At 40.0% G+C, this 12,864-nt stretch overlaps 1 protein-coding gene across 2 annotated transcripts in view; it reads left to right on the plus strand.

The window, feature by feature from the left end:
• Positions 1–1,701: 1,701 nt before the first annotated feature.
• Positions 1,702–12,864, plus strand: part of col2a1b (collagen, type II, alpha 1b) — a 47,024-nt gene continuing 35,861 nt past the window's right edge. Inside the window, exons 1-9 of one of the 2 annotated variants that reach the window (XM_075461409.1) lie at positions 1,702–2,016; positions 5,327–5,533; positions 6,991–7,007; positions 7,415–7,447; positions 8,277–8,309; positions 8,557–8,610; positions 9,924–10,025; positions 10,652–10,729; positions 12,608–12,652. In XM_075461409.1, coding sequence (XP_075317524.1) covers positions 1,923–2,016; positions 5,327–5,533; positions 6,991–7,007; positions 7,415–7,447; positions 8,277–8,309; positions 8,557–8,610; positions 9,924–10,025; positions 10,652–10,729; positions 12,608–12,652 — 663 coding nt within the window. In that variant the 5' untranslated portion in view covers positions 1,702–1,922. The remainder of the gene's footprint in view (positions 2,017–5,326; positions 5,534–6,990; positions 7,008–7,414; positions 7,448–8,276; positions 8,310–8,556; positions 8,611–9,923; positions 10,026–10,651; positions 10,730–12,607; positions 12,653–12,864) is intronic. The other variant, XM_075461410.1, reaches the window with a different exon arrangement.

Consider the following 12,864-nt stretch of genomic DNA (forward strand, 5'->3'; position numbering starts at 1 on the left):
CACAGATCCAATATGGCACCAGAGCCAGGTCTGAGGCAGTTTCTGATCACCATGACTATGGGTGAAATAAAGAAAATAGGATGACATCTCTTCAATGTTCTAACCTGAAATAAAGCTTATTGTTGGAGAAAATGGCTCCCCAACTTCCTCTACAAAAAAAAAGAAAAAGGAAAGAAAAAAATCTCCCCAGCTGTTACAGAGCACCACTTTAGGAAAATATGATTATCTAGTCACTGCTGTGTGACAGTCTGCATGCTGCAGGCCTTTAGTTTCAGGCATGGTGATACTTTCTTTTCCCATACTCCTCCTTGAGGTGTCCCTGTATCCACCTGTAGCCAAATCAAAATCCTCCCCTTCCAAAGACAGCAGCTTCACATGACTAGAAGACGGGTATCTTTTGGGGTCTTAATAAAATGTTATACACCATCAGAATAACTTTAATGAACTGGCTGCATTAATGATGACTGACACTGATTTTGTAAGTCTGTAGAATTCTACTGGAGGGATGTGACATCCTTGTGGGTGCATTGTCATCCAGGGGAGACCCCACCTTATTTGTCACAGGGTAGGGGTAATCATTCAGAACAATTTTGTATTGATAAATAGGGGTCCAAACCATGCTAGCAAAATGCCAAAATTGGTGAATTACATTTGGATTTGGAAGTCGGAAATTTCAAGTCCCAGTAGGAAAAATCAACCTAACACTCTCCAAAAGTTGGATTTCAGACATAAAAAAATCAAAAGGATCCTCCAGTCTCAAGCTAAAAATTCAACATTACTGCCTCATTACAACTAGTGGTAGGCACCTTAAAACACAATTTACTTCTTTGTCTCATTAAATAACCAGCACACGTAGTGTGGTCCAACCACTGTCAATGAAGAACATATTGTCATAGTGTTTGCACTGAAAATACAGCATAACGTGCTGTTATCAAATAGTTTTTCTAATAAAAGCTAGTGTGTAAGTGAATCCCACTGGTTTTCAATCTTGCCACTGGAACTGGGTCAACTTGGGTGTGATGTCATTCCTATCCTATTGTACCTGAATGTGCAGTGATGACGAGAGCAAAAAATTCCCTCAACATGTAATTAATTTAAGGTTTTGGGAATTCTGAGACTATTTGGCTTCATCATAATTCCTTGTGTGTTCAATGTTTCAGACGCAGATCTGATATTACCATGTAAGTGAATTTATCATTTTAGATGGTTTATTGTATTTCAGAATGCCTTTTGTGTGACGTTCTCTGTTGATAAGACGAGGCCTTAATAATTACTGTGTCATGTGTTGTACTGCGTTCTGAAACACAAACAACAATATTTTTCATATGTGCAATTATGAAAAACATTTTCAATATAGGCCTGTAGCAGACAGGTTATTTAAAAAGTTATTGTGTTGTAATGACTAGTTTTGCAGTTTAATGTTCACATCTTTTAGCGTATACAGGTTTTCTGATCGCTATGCTGTCGTTGAAGATGGTGGGGGTGAGAGGGGACGGACTCTGAAATTAGGGAGGACAAAAAAGTTTCAGTCTTTTTTGGGCTCACTTCAGCACGTGGAGAAAGGAGTGGTCTGAGGTTGGAATAATGGAACCTGGGAGACTGAATGGGAGGGAAACTGGGGCTCAGGTTTCAACCTGACAGGGGGTAAGGGGCCGGACTGATATTTGGGAATATACGAGGATTCATTGAAGGCAACGGGGACATAAAACTACAGCTTCTGGCCTGAAGTGGTCGGTGCTGAGTTTCTGCTGCAGGTCCGGGTCCTGCCGCTGGATTCCCCCATCGGTCTTTTGGGAAGAGTGAATATCGAATGGTCCGTCTTTTGTAACCGGGGACACAAAACACAAAATACTGAGAGAAGCCTTTGCTCCCCTCGTACCCTTCTTTCTCTCATAGGGACCCTGCATGTCTAATATTTAGACATGTTCAGCTTTATGGATTCCAGGACTGTATTGCTACTTGTAGCAACCCAAGTGTATCTATTAGCCGTTGTGAGATGTCAGCAGGATCAAGACCGTAAGTGACAGTTTTGTTGCTCTGATGAAGAAAATTTAACATGATTTCAAAGTGCAAACAGAGAAGTTTTCACATGGTCAATTTCTCCGATGTTTATCGTAGCGCAGTGTATCTGAACTTGAAAAAGAGGTTTTGAATTGGGGTAGACTTGATCACCTGTAGCAACTTTTACGCACAGAGTTTACGATCATTTGATTGCATTGATCTATAAAAAAAAGTTGTAGGACTAACAAGCAGCTGTGAGCCTTCGCTCTGCTAAGGGTAATGATAATTCTATAGGTGCAAGGTATGATCTAATTATTTTTTTTCTAATCTTGAGTGCGCATAAGACTGAATAAATGGATGGAGAGCTTTTGGACGTTTACGCGAAATAGTATCTCGAAGTATCTGGAGTATCTGCTGGGCTCTGTGGAGTTATTTTACATTCATTTTATTTTGTTATGTATTCCCGTTTAACTTAACGCAGTTACGTGTTGTTATAATAATAATAGTAATAAAACAGAAAAAAAAAAACACAAGATAGATATTTTAATTCTCTGCAACTGTTCTTTCCATTACCTACCTCCCCTGTCTTTCTTAAAGCTGACCTGCCTGACACCTGTGGGTGTTTTAGGGGCTTGGACAGACTAGGCAGATTCACTTAGTATAGAGGAGGAAAGGGGGAGGGGATACATAAAAAGGGAAAGGTGGTCGGGCTCAAGGGCCTTTAGTGAAAAGTGTTCACATTCCATCGCTGTCAGAGGGCATCCAGGCAAATCCTGGCTTGTTAAGGCAAAAAGTTGGACGAATCACAGAAATATCCTTTAAAAAACACATTCAAAGTGCTCATTTTCATTTGCTTATCATTAAAAAGCCTATCATTTGTTTATCTTTTTTCAAACCTAAAGACTTTTTAGTTTCTCTTCTTTTGAGTAAAACTGGAGAGGTATTCTTTGTCATTTTTATTAATTTTAGCACCCACGAGACACATTTTTGAGGCAACAATCGGCCAGAAATAATGTTCCATATGATTTCAGCATTTCCATCTGCTTGGAAGATTACCCATAAGCTCTGACAGTTAGTCCAGAGAGAGACGGAGCCAGGGAGGAAGAGAGGTGATTGGAAAAATATAAGACAGAGACTTTGTCTGTAGTTCTGAGACACAATGTCTTTTCACTGCACAAATCAAGACTACTAAGCTTTTAAAGCAAAGAAAAGGTGTGCTTTCTCAGAGCAAAGAGAAAAAGGGGGAGAATATTTGTGCTAAAGCAATTTAGAGTGTCAGGTTACCCTTTCAGAGACATAGGTCCCTGGATATAATGCAAGCCCTCCTTTCCTAACTGCAGGAGGAATTTCTGGGGGGAGACACTGGAGTAGTTAAGAGGTTTGATTGTGACCTCAGCACACTAGTCATACTGGCCTGGAGTCAGTGATAGGGGAGAAAGTTCTTGATCACTCTGATCATGTAGGTCATAAGTCCACAGATAATAGTAACCATGCAGGAGCACAGCGGGATCAAAGCCAAAAAGTTACTAAAACTGAGAAAAGATTAGGCTTTAATGTCTGCTTTGTACACCTGGGATTCCTTTACGTGTTCATTTATCTCCCCTGGAAAACAGCATGGTTGCCAACTCTCAGAAGAGGAGACTTTCAAATTATCCCCAGTGACGAAAAGTCAGCTGTCCATCAGTTCTCAAGTAGATAGAGGAGACCTTGTCCTAGAATATTCCATATCAGGATAATTGTTCATATCTCAGTCAGTGAAAAAACAGGTGCAGGCATTTGATAGAACTTCCAGGCCTGTAAAATTAATCATCAAAACAGCCGGGTATGCACATGAAGGCTTACCATTTTCTTCTCTCTAACGTGTTTGAACTGGCATCTGACACAGCTATGGTCTCCAGATGGGGTTTGAAATGCACCCCGTGTTTATATAAGGCAATAGTTTGTGAATTGTCCTCTCTGTCCCTTTCTAGAAAGACCCCATTCATTGGTGCTGAGGTCCGTTAGGTTACATAGACTTAAGCAGTACTCAAAGGTAAATATAGCTACTGTGCTTGCACCTTCTCCTCTCAGCCTCTCAGTGGTCCGTACCCTAAGGCTTTTTCTTTTGCTGCGTCAACCTCTCTCACCCGTCTGCACAGGTTCATCGACTTCAATCAAAGCGTTCCTTTCAGCAGGTGTTTGGCCCCCCTGTTTCTGCCAGTCTCTTCCAGACTGGAAACTAAACATAGATATTGCTAATTACATGTATGTCAATTGCTAGATTTTCTTGAGTGATGTTATTTAGACCGTGTACAGTAGCTGCTTTCAATCAAGACCCACCTCCATCATGTTACACGCTCTTTGCCAGGCTGTGAACTAAGAAAAAAAATAGTTACTAAATGCAAAGTTTGTCCCCTGAGCACTAAATTGGAGTGTCTCCCACAATGTAAACAAGCCATACATTTAACTTGTTGAAGAATTTTTGCGTAAGGTGTACAGTCCCTGTGAAGTGTTTAGAGGTTCTCGCAGGTCTCGCTCAGTTTGACTTTGGTTCTGTGATGTTACACTGCCACCCTGTGTCCATGTTAGAGGTTGCATGTATGAATCCAATTACCAATATTGGCATGTATTGGTGGAGTAGACTTTGGAAACAAGGGGGATGCATTTTTAGAAGACAAGAGCTGCATAAATTAAAACTATTTGTAAAAATATTAAAACCTTTTTTCAAACAAAAATGGCACACATTTGCCTGTGCAACCATTCAAATTTGACCATTTTTAATATTGTTCCTAATAGTAAGCTTGAATTTCTATCTGTTAAACTGTCTGTCTGGATGAAAATAATATTATTATTACAAATCATTTAAGAGTAATTCAGTTGACTAATCATTTAAATGTTTAAATGGTGCCTTTATGTGGATGTGCCTTAGCCCTAATAAATGGCTAAATGAATCAGCACACAGTGGCACAAATCAGTACTCAGTAGCAGCACTAACTGTAAAGGTGCACATGCAGATTTTTATCCCAGGTTATCTGCCCTGTTTGAGATCAACTGTGGCACAGTTATCCCAACCGGTCCAGTGAGGTATCCAATAGGATTTTTACTAAGTAAGCTATCTTTGAAAATGTTTGTATTTCGGCTCTTTGAATTGTATCTGTGGAGCCTTGGTTCCATGTGTGTTTCTCAGCTGAGGAAAAAACAATGACTAGTTCGCTTCATATCTCAAAAGTTTTGTGGTGAATACAAATTGTTTAAGTGACTGATTTTCACATCTGATACTTAATCTCCTTTTTCTTTCACAAACTGCCGGACCTTTGTGTATCCATCACTGTGATCTCACACACAGAGGATGCTTTTAGCTGTTTACAAGATGGACAGCGTTATAGCGACAAGGACGTATGGAAGCCAGAGCCTTGTCGCATCTGTGTGTGTGACACTGGAACTGTCCTGTGTGATGATATTGTCTGCGAGGAGCTAAAAGACTGCCCCAAACCTGAAATCCCATTTGGAGAGTGTTGCCCCGTCTGCGCTGCTGACCAGCCTCCACCCATGGGTTGTAATTTATTTATCTCAAATCTCTCATAAATAAATTACCGTACATGATCATATTGTTTATTTGGGGGAGAAAACAACATGGGCAATATTCCATTTATCAAATATTGACAAGATGCTGTTTAAGTTCTGTCAGCCTTTGATTTGAATAGTTTTCTGTCCCCAAAGCAAACAAATGAAAAGAAATGCACAACAACAGTGACACATCTGACGAGATTTCAGCATAATGCTAACCTTACCGCCATTTTTCCATAGCTGGCGCACCTTGGCCCCATCTTGTTTGAATACTCTCTCTTTCCCTGAGTATCATGAAAACATGTGGGAGTCATTAAGGAAATACCTCAGTCAAGCAGACACGGCTTCACATTTCTACTCTATATCCTCTCTGTGGATTTCTGCAGATCTGATGGCAAGAAAATACCCCGACTCTCTTCTGAGAGTCCAGACTACTTGAAGGAGGCTATTCACCAGTTTTTAAAGTGCCATGGCTTCCTGATAAACAAAGGCCCCAATATTCAAACCCTGGTAGTCAGCTCTGGAAATGTAAATAAAATAGGCTGAGGAGCATCACTGAAATCAGAGGTGTCACTGTTTGCAATGCATGCTTGTTGATTTAACTTTTTTATGATGTACCAATTTCTAGGCATAATGAAGTGCTTTGTAAGGAGTTAAATGCACAGAATCATTTATCAACAGCGCACAAATAGGGCTGGCTATCAAACTTAGGCAAATTTTTTATACTTACTTAAAAGTAACCTGTCTATGTCTATCCAATACTTTCAAGTGTTACAAAGTCAGATTTATAATCTTGTTTGATTGTTTTTGATCAGACACTTTCTGATTCAAATCAACATTGTTCCACTTTTAAACTTATCATATTTCCAATCTGTATTGAGACAACAATTGACATTTGAGAAGATTCCTTTTTTGATCAAAGAAAAATGTTGACAAAAAACTCTTTCTGAACGTAAAAACGATACCTGGCCCTATTTTAAAGAATGCTTACATGAATGTATTAATATTGCTCACATGGCTCATGAATACTAACTTGTTTTGAGTTGCAATACAGTAACAATGAACTAAGAACACTAACATGTAGCTCTGCCTGGCAGCATATGAAGTTTAATGTGACTAGAAACACGAGCTCAGCACAGGCTACTGCTTTGCCTTTGCTTTCTGCCATATCCTTTTATCTGCTGCTGCTTTGCTTCTGCTTTGAGCTCTGTCTGTGAGATGGCGAGTCAACCATACAATCCTAATGGGCTTTTTCTGTACCAACGGCATGATTTGGTGGTGGTCTTTGACATAGTTATAGTCTGTGAAATTTCAACCTCTTCACAGCACAAGTATACTTTATTTACTTTTGGGAAATATTGTGTAACCCACGTGGATTGTTTTTGTGTGATCTGTTCACTGACTGATCTGTTTCCATCTCTGTCCTGCACAAACACCTAACAGGAGTACCTGGAGCTAAGGTGAGACACTTAAGATATTAAAACTATTTATGTCTGTCACTAAGGCTCCCTTGCAATTATCAGTGGGTCTGTCCCCGACTCTTATCATGGCTGCGAGAGGGCCCTGTACTTTATGGATTTGGATGAGTCTTTGATTTGAAAGAGCTTTGTGTGATTGATAATAGTCATTTCCTGTTTACATTGTATGTAATATTTGTGTGTTCAGTAGCACTGAAGGGGATACTTACGTTCAACCTTTTGCTGTGAACAGTTTGCTGATAAGATTGCACATTTTTTATCAAAACTGTTCATTAAATGGTGTTTGTAGGTGTAGAGTTTAAAATGCAATTGGGGAAACACAAGGAATAAAAAGAAATGTTCTTACCAGCTTATTATTTTTTCTTTCTTATCTAATTTCCCTTTGACAGGGCCAGAAGGGCGAACCAGGAGACATTACAAATGTAAGTTGACAAGACACAGAGGTAGAATATAACTTTTGATTTGGAAAAGCTTGTTTGTTAGCTGTCTTCGGGAGTTTAAGAGCTCACAGGAACAGTAAGAATAAAACCCTAATGGATAGCTAGTGGATGAGGAAGTATTTGGGAACAGGAAATACTGAAATATAAAGATACACAATATAGAAGTTACCATTGTGCACAGAAAATGTTACCCAAGTAATGCAATTCACAAGTTAATATAGTAATAGAAAATTATCTCTACATAACCTCTTCAGTGTGTCCTATTTTATAAGGTATTCATATGTTTTGTTAGTAATAAACTAATCCCGAACATACAGTATTATCTCTGGCTGTTTAAATGACAAAAATTTTAATTTTGTTGTAAACACAGTATCAAGAGAAGAATGAACTGAAAGCATCAACACCGCTGGCTTCCAAAAAGAAGCAAAAGTTAGAGAGACAAGGAATAGTGAGGCTCATTAAGCCCAGACAGCCAAGCACAATAAGCCCTACATACAGTCCCCCATAAAGATCCTCACAGGCCATCGTCGAGCAACAGAGAGAGTAAACTTCCTGCTGCTGCTGCGCTGCACCTGGAAATGCTTTACCCTTCTGAGGGAGCACAAGTTCATGGCAGGAAATAAGAGGGCATTGTTTACTGTATGTGTCTCGTAATGCTTTCCCCGAAGAGATTAGCAATTAACAAGTCTCTTGTGATAGGAGAAAGATAATGTTTCCCTTAACCAAGCTTTAGGAGATGCCTTGAGATTAATGAGAGTTTTTTAAACAATATAAATGACATGTGTTTTTTTTTTTCCATTTTCTTTTCCAGATTATAGGACCAAGAGGACCACAGGGCCCAACGGTATGCACCTATTTGTGCATTTATGTTTTTTTTTACTTAATGTCTTTTCTTTAGGAGGTTTTCACAACTTTGCTGTTGTAAAGACTCTTTACAACCTGTATGATAGAGAGAGGGCCATGTAAGCATTTGATTTAACTGCCAGTTGCTGTGACTGGAACAAGAGACTGACATAACAGAGCAGTAGCAGAGTTTGTACAAAAATAACACCTGAACTTACTGACTGCTTCACCATTTTTTGTTCACTCAGGGCCCACCAGGAGAGCAAGGATCCCGTGGACCAAGAGGAGAGAAAGGAGAGAGGGTTCGTTTGATATAAGCTGAAATAAGAAAAATACCCAAACCCTCCTTTTAAAAACATTTTTTTTCCCACTGAATCTTAAAAACTAGAGCCACACTCTGCTCTGTTAACAAGTACAGTATGTCCTCTTGAATCAGAAAGCTGTGGGTCCTGGAGGGTGGGTTGGGGGATGTGTTTTAGCTTGCAGGTTTGGAGAATAGTAGTCTTTCATTGAGCAACTCAGTCTAACTAGTCATTTGTCCTTTCCATTTGGCTGTGTGGTCTGGGTTGTTTAACAGATGTGAGATTGTCGGAGACTCATTATGTAAACCTCGGCTTTTCTCAGAGGCCTCACACTCACACAGTACGGGAAATTAGCATTGCTGAATTCGCCAGGCTTTGATTGTCTCCTTAATGCAACAGCAAGGATGTGATAGCAGCTGCAGGCGAGAAGTTTATGTCATGTAGGTATCTTGTTTATGCAGATTTAAACAAGAGGTGGATTTGGTTTTGGCTAACAGAGACAGAAACAGCCTGCTAAGTGTTCAACACATTCTTTGTTTTGGATCTGCTTTCAGGGTAATTTGTCACTACACGCACAGAAGTATGTGAGGTAGTCTGAGTTGGCTTGATAAGTCTTCAGCATGGTCTACAACCTGTTACAGAAACAAAGCATTTTGTACTCTTTGGCAATTTAAAATGTTTTTTATCCTTTAAATTTCAGGTTAAAATGACATGTTTCTGTATTGATGGCTCACTTTATGATGTCAGCAGGACAGGTTGAAGCCAGCATCTCTCATGTGAGACTGTCAGTACACTTTGGAGACAGCTCAAATGAGCTTCAGGCTACTGTCAACAGTAGCTGACAAACACTATCTGGTAGTGTTTTGTCTGCCAGTAACTATGTAATGATTTATACAGTGTTCCTAAGCACAAAGATTTGCACTCTGGCCTGAAATTAATAAATGCTGAATCATAACAATCATTATCCCAGGCTTTCTTGAACAAATTTGTATCTGCATTTAATTTAGAATTAGTGGTGTAGTAGTCAAAGGTTTTTATGCATCAGAATGCAGCAATATAACAATAAATATCTTGTTGTTACTGGTCTTTTTTATCAGTTAAATGACAGAAAGTTTAATGTATTGAGGTTCTTAGATTGAATATTTTTCTATTTTGGATAGTTAATTATATAATTGTTTTTAAGTTAATTAAGAGATAATTGATTTATTTGCCATAAGCCATTAAAAATCTGTTAATCACACAGTTTTAAAACATATTCTTGTCCTTTTTGTTTGCATTCAAAAATGTATTTTTATTTTATGCATTTATTTCAGGGAGGTCATGGTCCCCGCGGCAGAGATGGTGAGCCTGGCACCCCTGGAAATCCCGGCCCCCCTGGACCTCCAGGACCAAATGGACCCCCTGGCCTTGGTGGAGTAAGTATCGCATGACTGCCAGGGGTGGTGGGTTTGCATTGAATGAGCTGACACCAATTTAAGGCAAAGAGTGGGTGTGACTGGCTGGAATAGCCAGAGACAGGGGTAAAATTGAGCAAAGAGATATTCCAAGAACACAAAAGATTTGTCTGAAACCGTCAGTGGGGAGAGGGGCCAGAGAGACATCAGCATCCATGCAGAGAAAGAATAGATAGAATGCCTCTCATTCTTTGCAGGAGAATGGAGGAGTTGGATTCATGGGAGGGAGAGAGGGGTGGAAGGGCAGGAGGTGGTATGTGAGACCTGAGGAAGGAAAGAGAACGGGCCTTTTTCTAGGGAGTGGAGCAAGAGGTGTCTTTGTGAAAACCATTCACATGCCCTCTGTCTCTCCTCTGTCTGTATCAGGATTCACATGATACAATCTGCTGCAGACAATCCATTAAGACCTGATTTTCACAGCTGCCAAAATGACCCTGCATCCTTCAATTTAATGACAACACATTTATTGCCTGGATAAATTATTAGATTATGAGGGACTGAAAGCTTAATTTCAATGGGATGTGATTTTTTTATTTATTTATTTATCATAAGCATCCTACTGATTTGTTATCTTTTGTCTGTTTCAGAACTTTGCTGCTCAGATGGCGGGGGGTTTTGACGAGAAAGCCGGCGGTGCACAGATGGGTGTGATGCAAGGACCAATGGTGAGCAAGCCATGATGAGACCTGCAGCTACTGCCATATTCTTTTTTACAGTCAGATGAGCTGAATCTGCAAAGATGCTACGCATTTGGAAACATGTGCTGAGAAAGGCTAAGAAAGTCTTCCCTGCTTGTGGACCCGGGCTAAAAACCTGCAATGGCCAGAATCTGCTCCGCACCCTCTTCTTTGCCTTTGATCTGAACTCACACCATCTTGGAGGAACATAATTAACATCCCTACAGGAACAAGTGAAGTAATACATGGTTGAGATGGACACACCATCATCATTCTCCATGCAGGATTTAAACTCATCAAGGACTGAGAGAAACAACAAAGACAGTGATTCTTCGCATTAGCGACGTGTTTTCCAGTTTTTTATAAATGGTGTTGGGATGAGGTTAAAGGGTAAAAGGAAGTATTTTTATCCAGGAATGGTGAAAGGACAACTCAAAGTCTTGAGTCCTGATGGAAACGAAACACTTCACATGGAGAACAGGGGGATCGTTCTATAAACCAAGGAAACAGCTACTGATCGTCATCATATTTCAAGCTCACAAAAAACTGCTGCTGCTGTGGGTTAGCTGGCATGGCAGCCTGCCTGCAGTGAAGTGAGGAGCATACTGAGAGCTATTTAAAGAGCCACAGAACAGTTTGGCACTGTTTCAGCCCAGCAGACGTTTGAGACGTCAGGAGGGTAGGAGAGGGGGCGACTGGAGTCGATCAGATCCCCACGGTTAGCATCAGTCGGTGTGACTTTACTCCTACTGATGGTCCCACCACATGTCTGTCTGAGAGCTTACCACAATATTGGGTGCCTGTGAAGCCAGCCCACGTTTACTTTGGCAGTTTCCAGCTTCATGGGGGAGAGCAGCTGAGCTGGAGTAAAGTTAGATCACAAGTCAAGCTTATAAACCCCGAAGCACTTACACAGTACTCCTATATTATATTCTACACATACATATATAACCGTCTAACAGCGCTCTTTCTGAAAAGTGCACGCACAGTACCTCAAATACACATTTAAATGTCCTGAACATATAGAGCCCCATTGATAAGTTTCTGTCCACTGTGGTGAAGGCTTTCAACACACACTGAAAGGTGACTTTCATTCGCTTCAGAGGACCACTGCGCTGCACTGTGACATTCTCTTTGGCTTCATTCCCTGAATTTTGAACGAGGGTTTATTAAAAACAAGACTAATGAAAGGGATATGTTTTCTATCCAAGAGAACAGCTGTCATGAGCAATCCCAATCAAGATTTTATTTTATTTTTTTTAAAGAAGAAGGCCTTGAAATCTTGGAAACTTTATTGACACAAGCTTACTGCACCCCGCCCTTCTTTTTACAGTTGATTTCCTTTGAGTGTGTGTGAGTTGAGACCTGAAATCCTTATGGAATTTTTTTCTTACACCAAACAAAAGAACATTATTCTTTTCTTTTTCTCATCAAATAAGAGTGCAGGAAGTTATGTAGCATTTGCTACCTCACTTATGAGAGTAAGACGTCACAATTGATGACATAGAAAAGCACAAAAACACTAAAAGAGGATATGAGGAAGTGTTGAAAAAAAATGAAAAGAAGCATTAGAAGGAAGAGAAGGTCTGAATGCCACTGAGGAATTTCTGAAGATTTACGATTTTGACAAGTAGACCTGTTGAGTATTATGTAGCTTCGGGGCAAAGCAGGTGATATTTTTATTGCTTCTGACTCAATTCAAGGGGATAGCTGTGCAGGCATTCCCCATAAGACACTTAAACAGAACTGCAATATAAAATCTAATTGTACTCTAGAGCCATTTATGTGTTTATGCACTTTTCATTGTGAAGGATGGGGTTATCTGTCATCCTGAAATTGTGTCTTGGTTTGTTGTCTTTCCCTTAGGGCCCTATGGGACCTAGAGGACCACCTGGCCCCAACGGATCACCTGTAAGTACTTCCTGTACTTCCAAAACAACATACTCTTGAGCAACTGTAGACGTGATCCTGTATTTGTTCACACACAGAACATCCATTGTTAAATCTCTTAATTGTAAAGTGCTTGTTGCAGTGTACACATCACATACTCCTCTAGTGTATTAAATAGAAATATAAACCCCCATTTGACCTCTAACTTTGCAACCATCTGGTAGGATTGCATA

Source organism: Odontesthes bonariensis, chromosome 3 (genome assembly GCF_027942865.1).
Source record: "Odontesthes bonariensis isolate fOdoBon6 chromosome 3, fOdoBon6.hap1, whole genome shotgun sequence".
In the NCBI taxonomy this organism is placed as follows: domain Eukaryota; kingdom Metazoa; phylum Chordata; class Actinopteri; order Atheriniformes; family Atherinopsidae; genus Odontesthes; species Odontesthes bonariensis.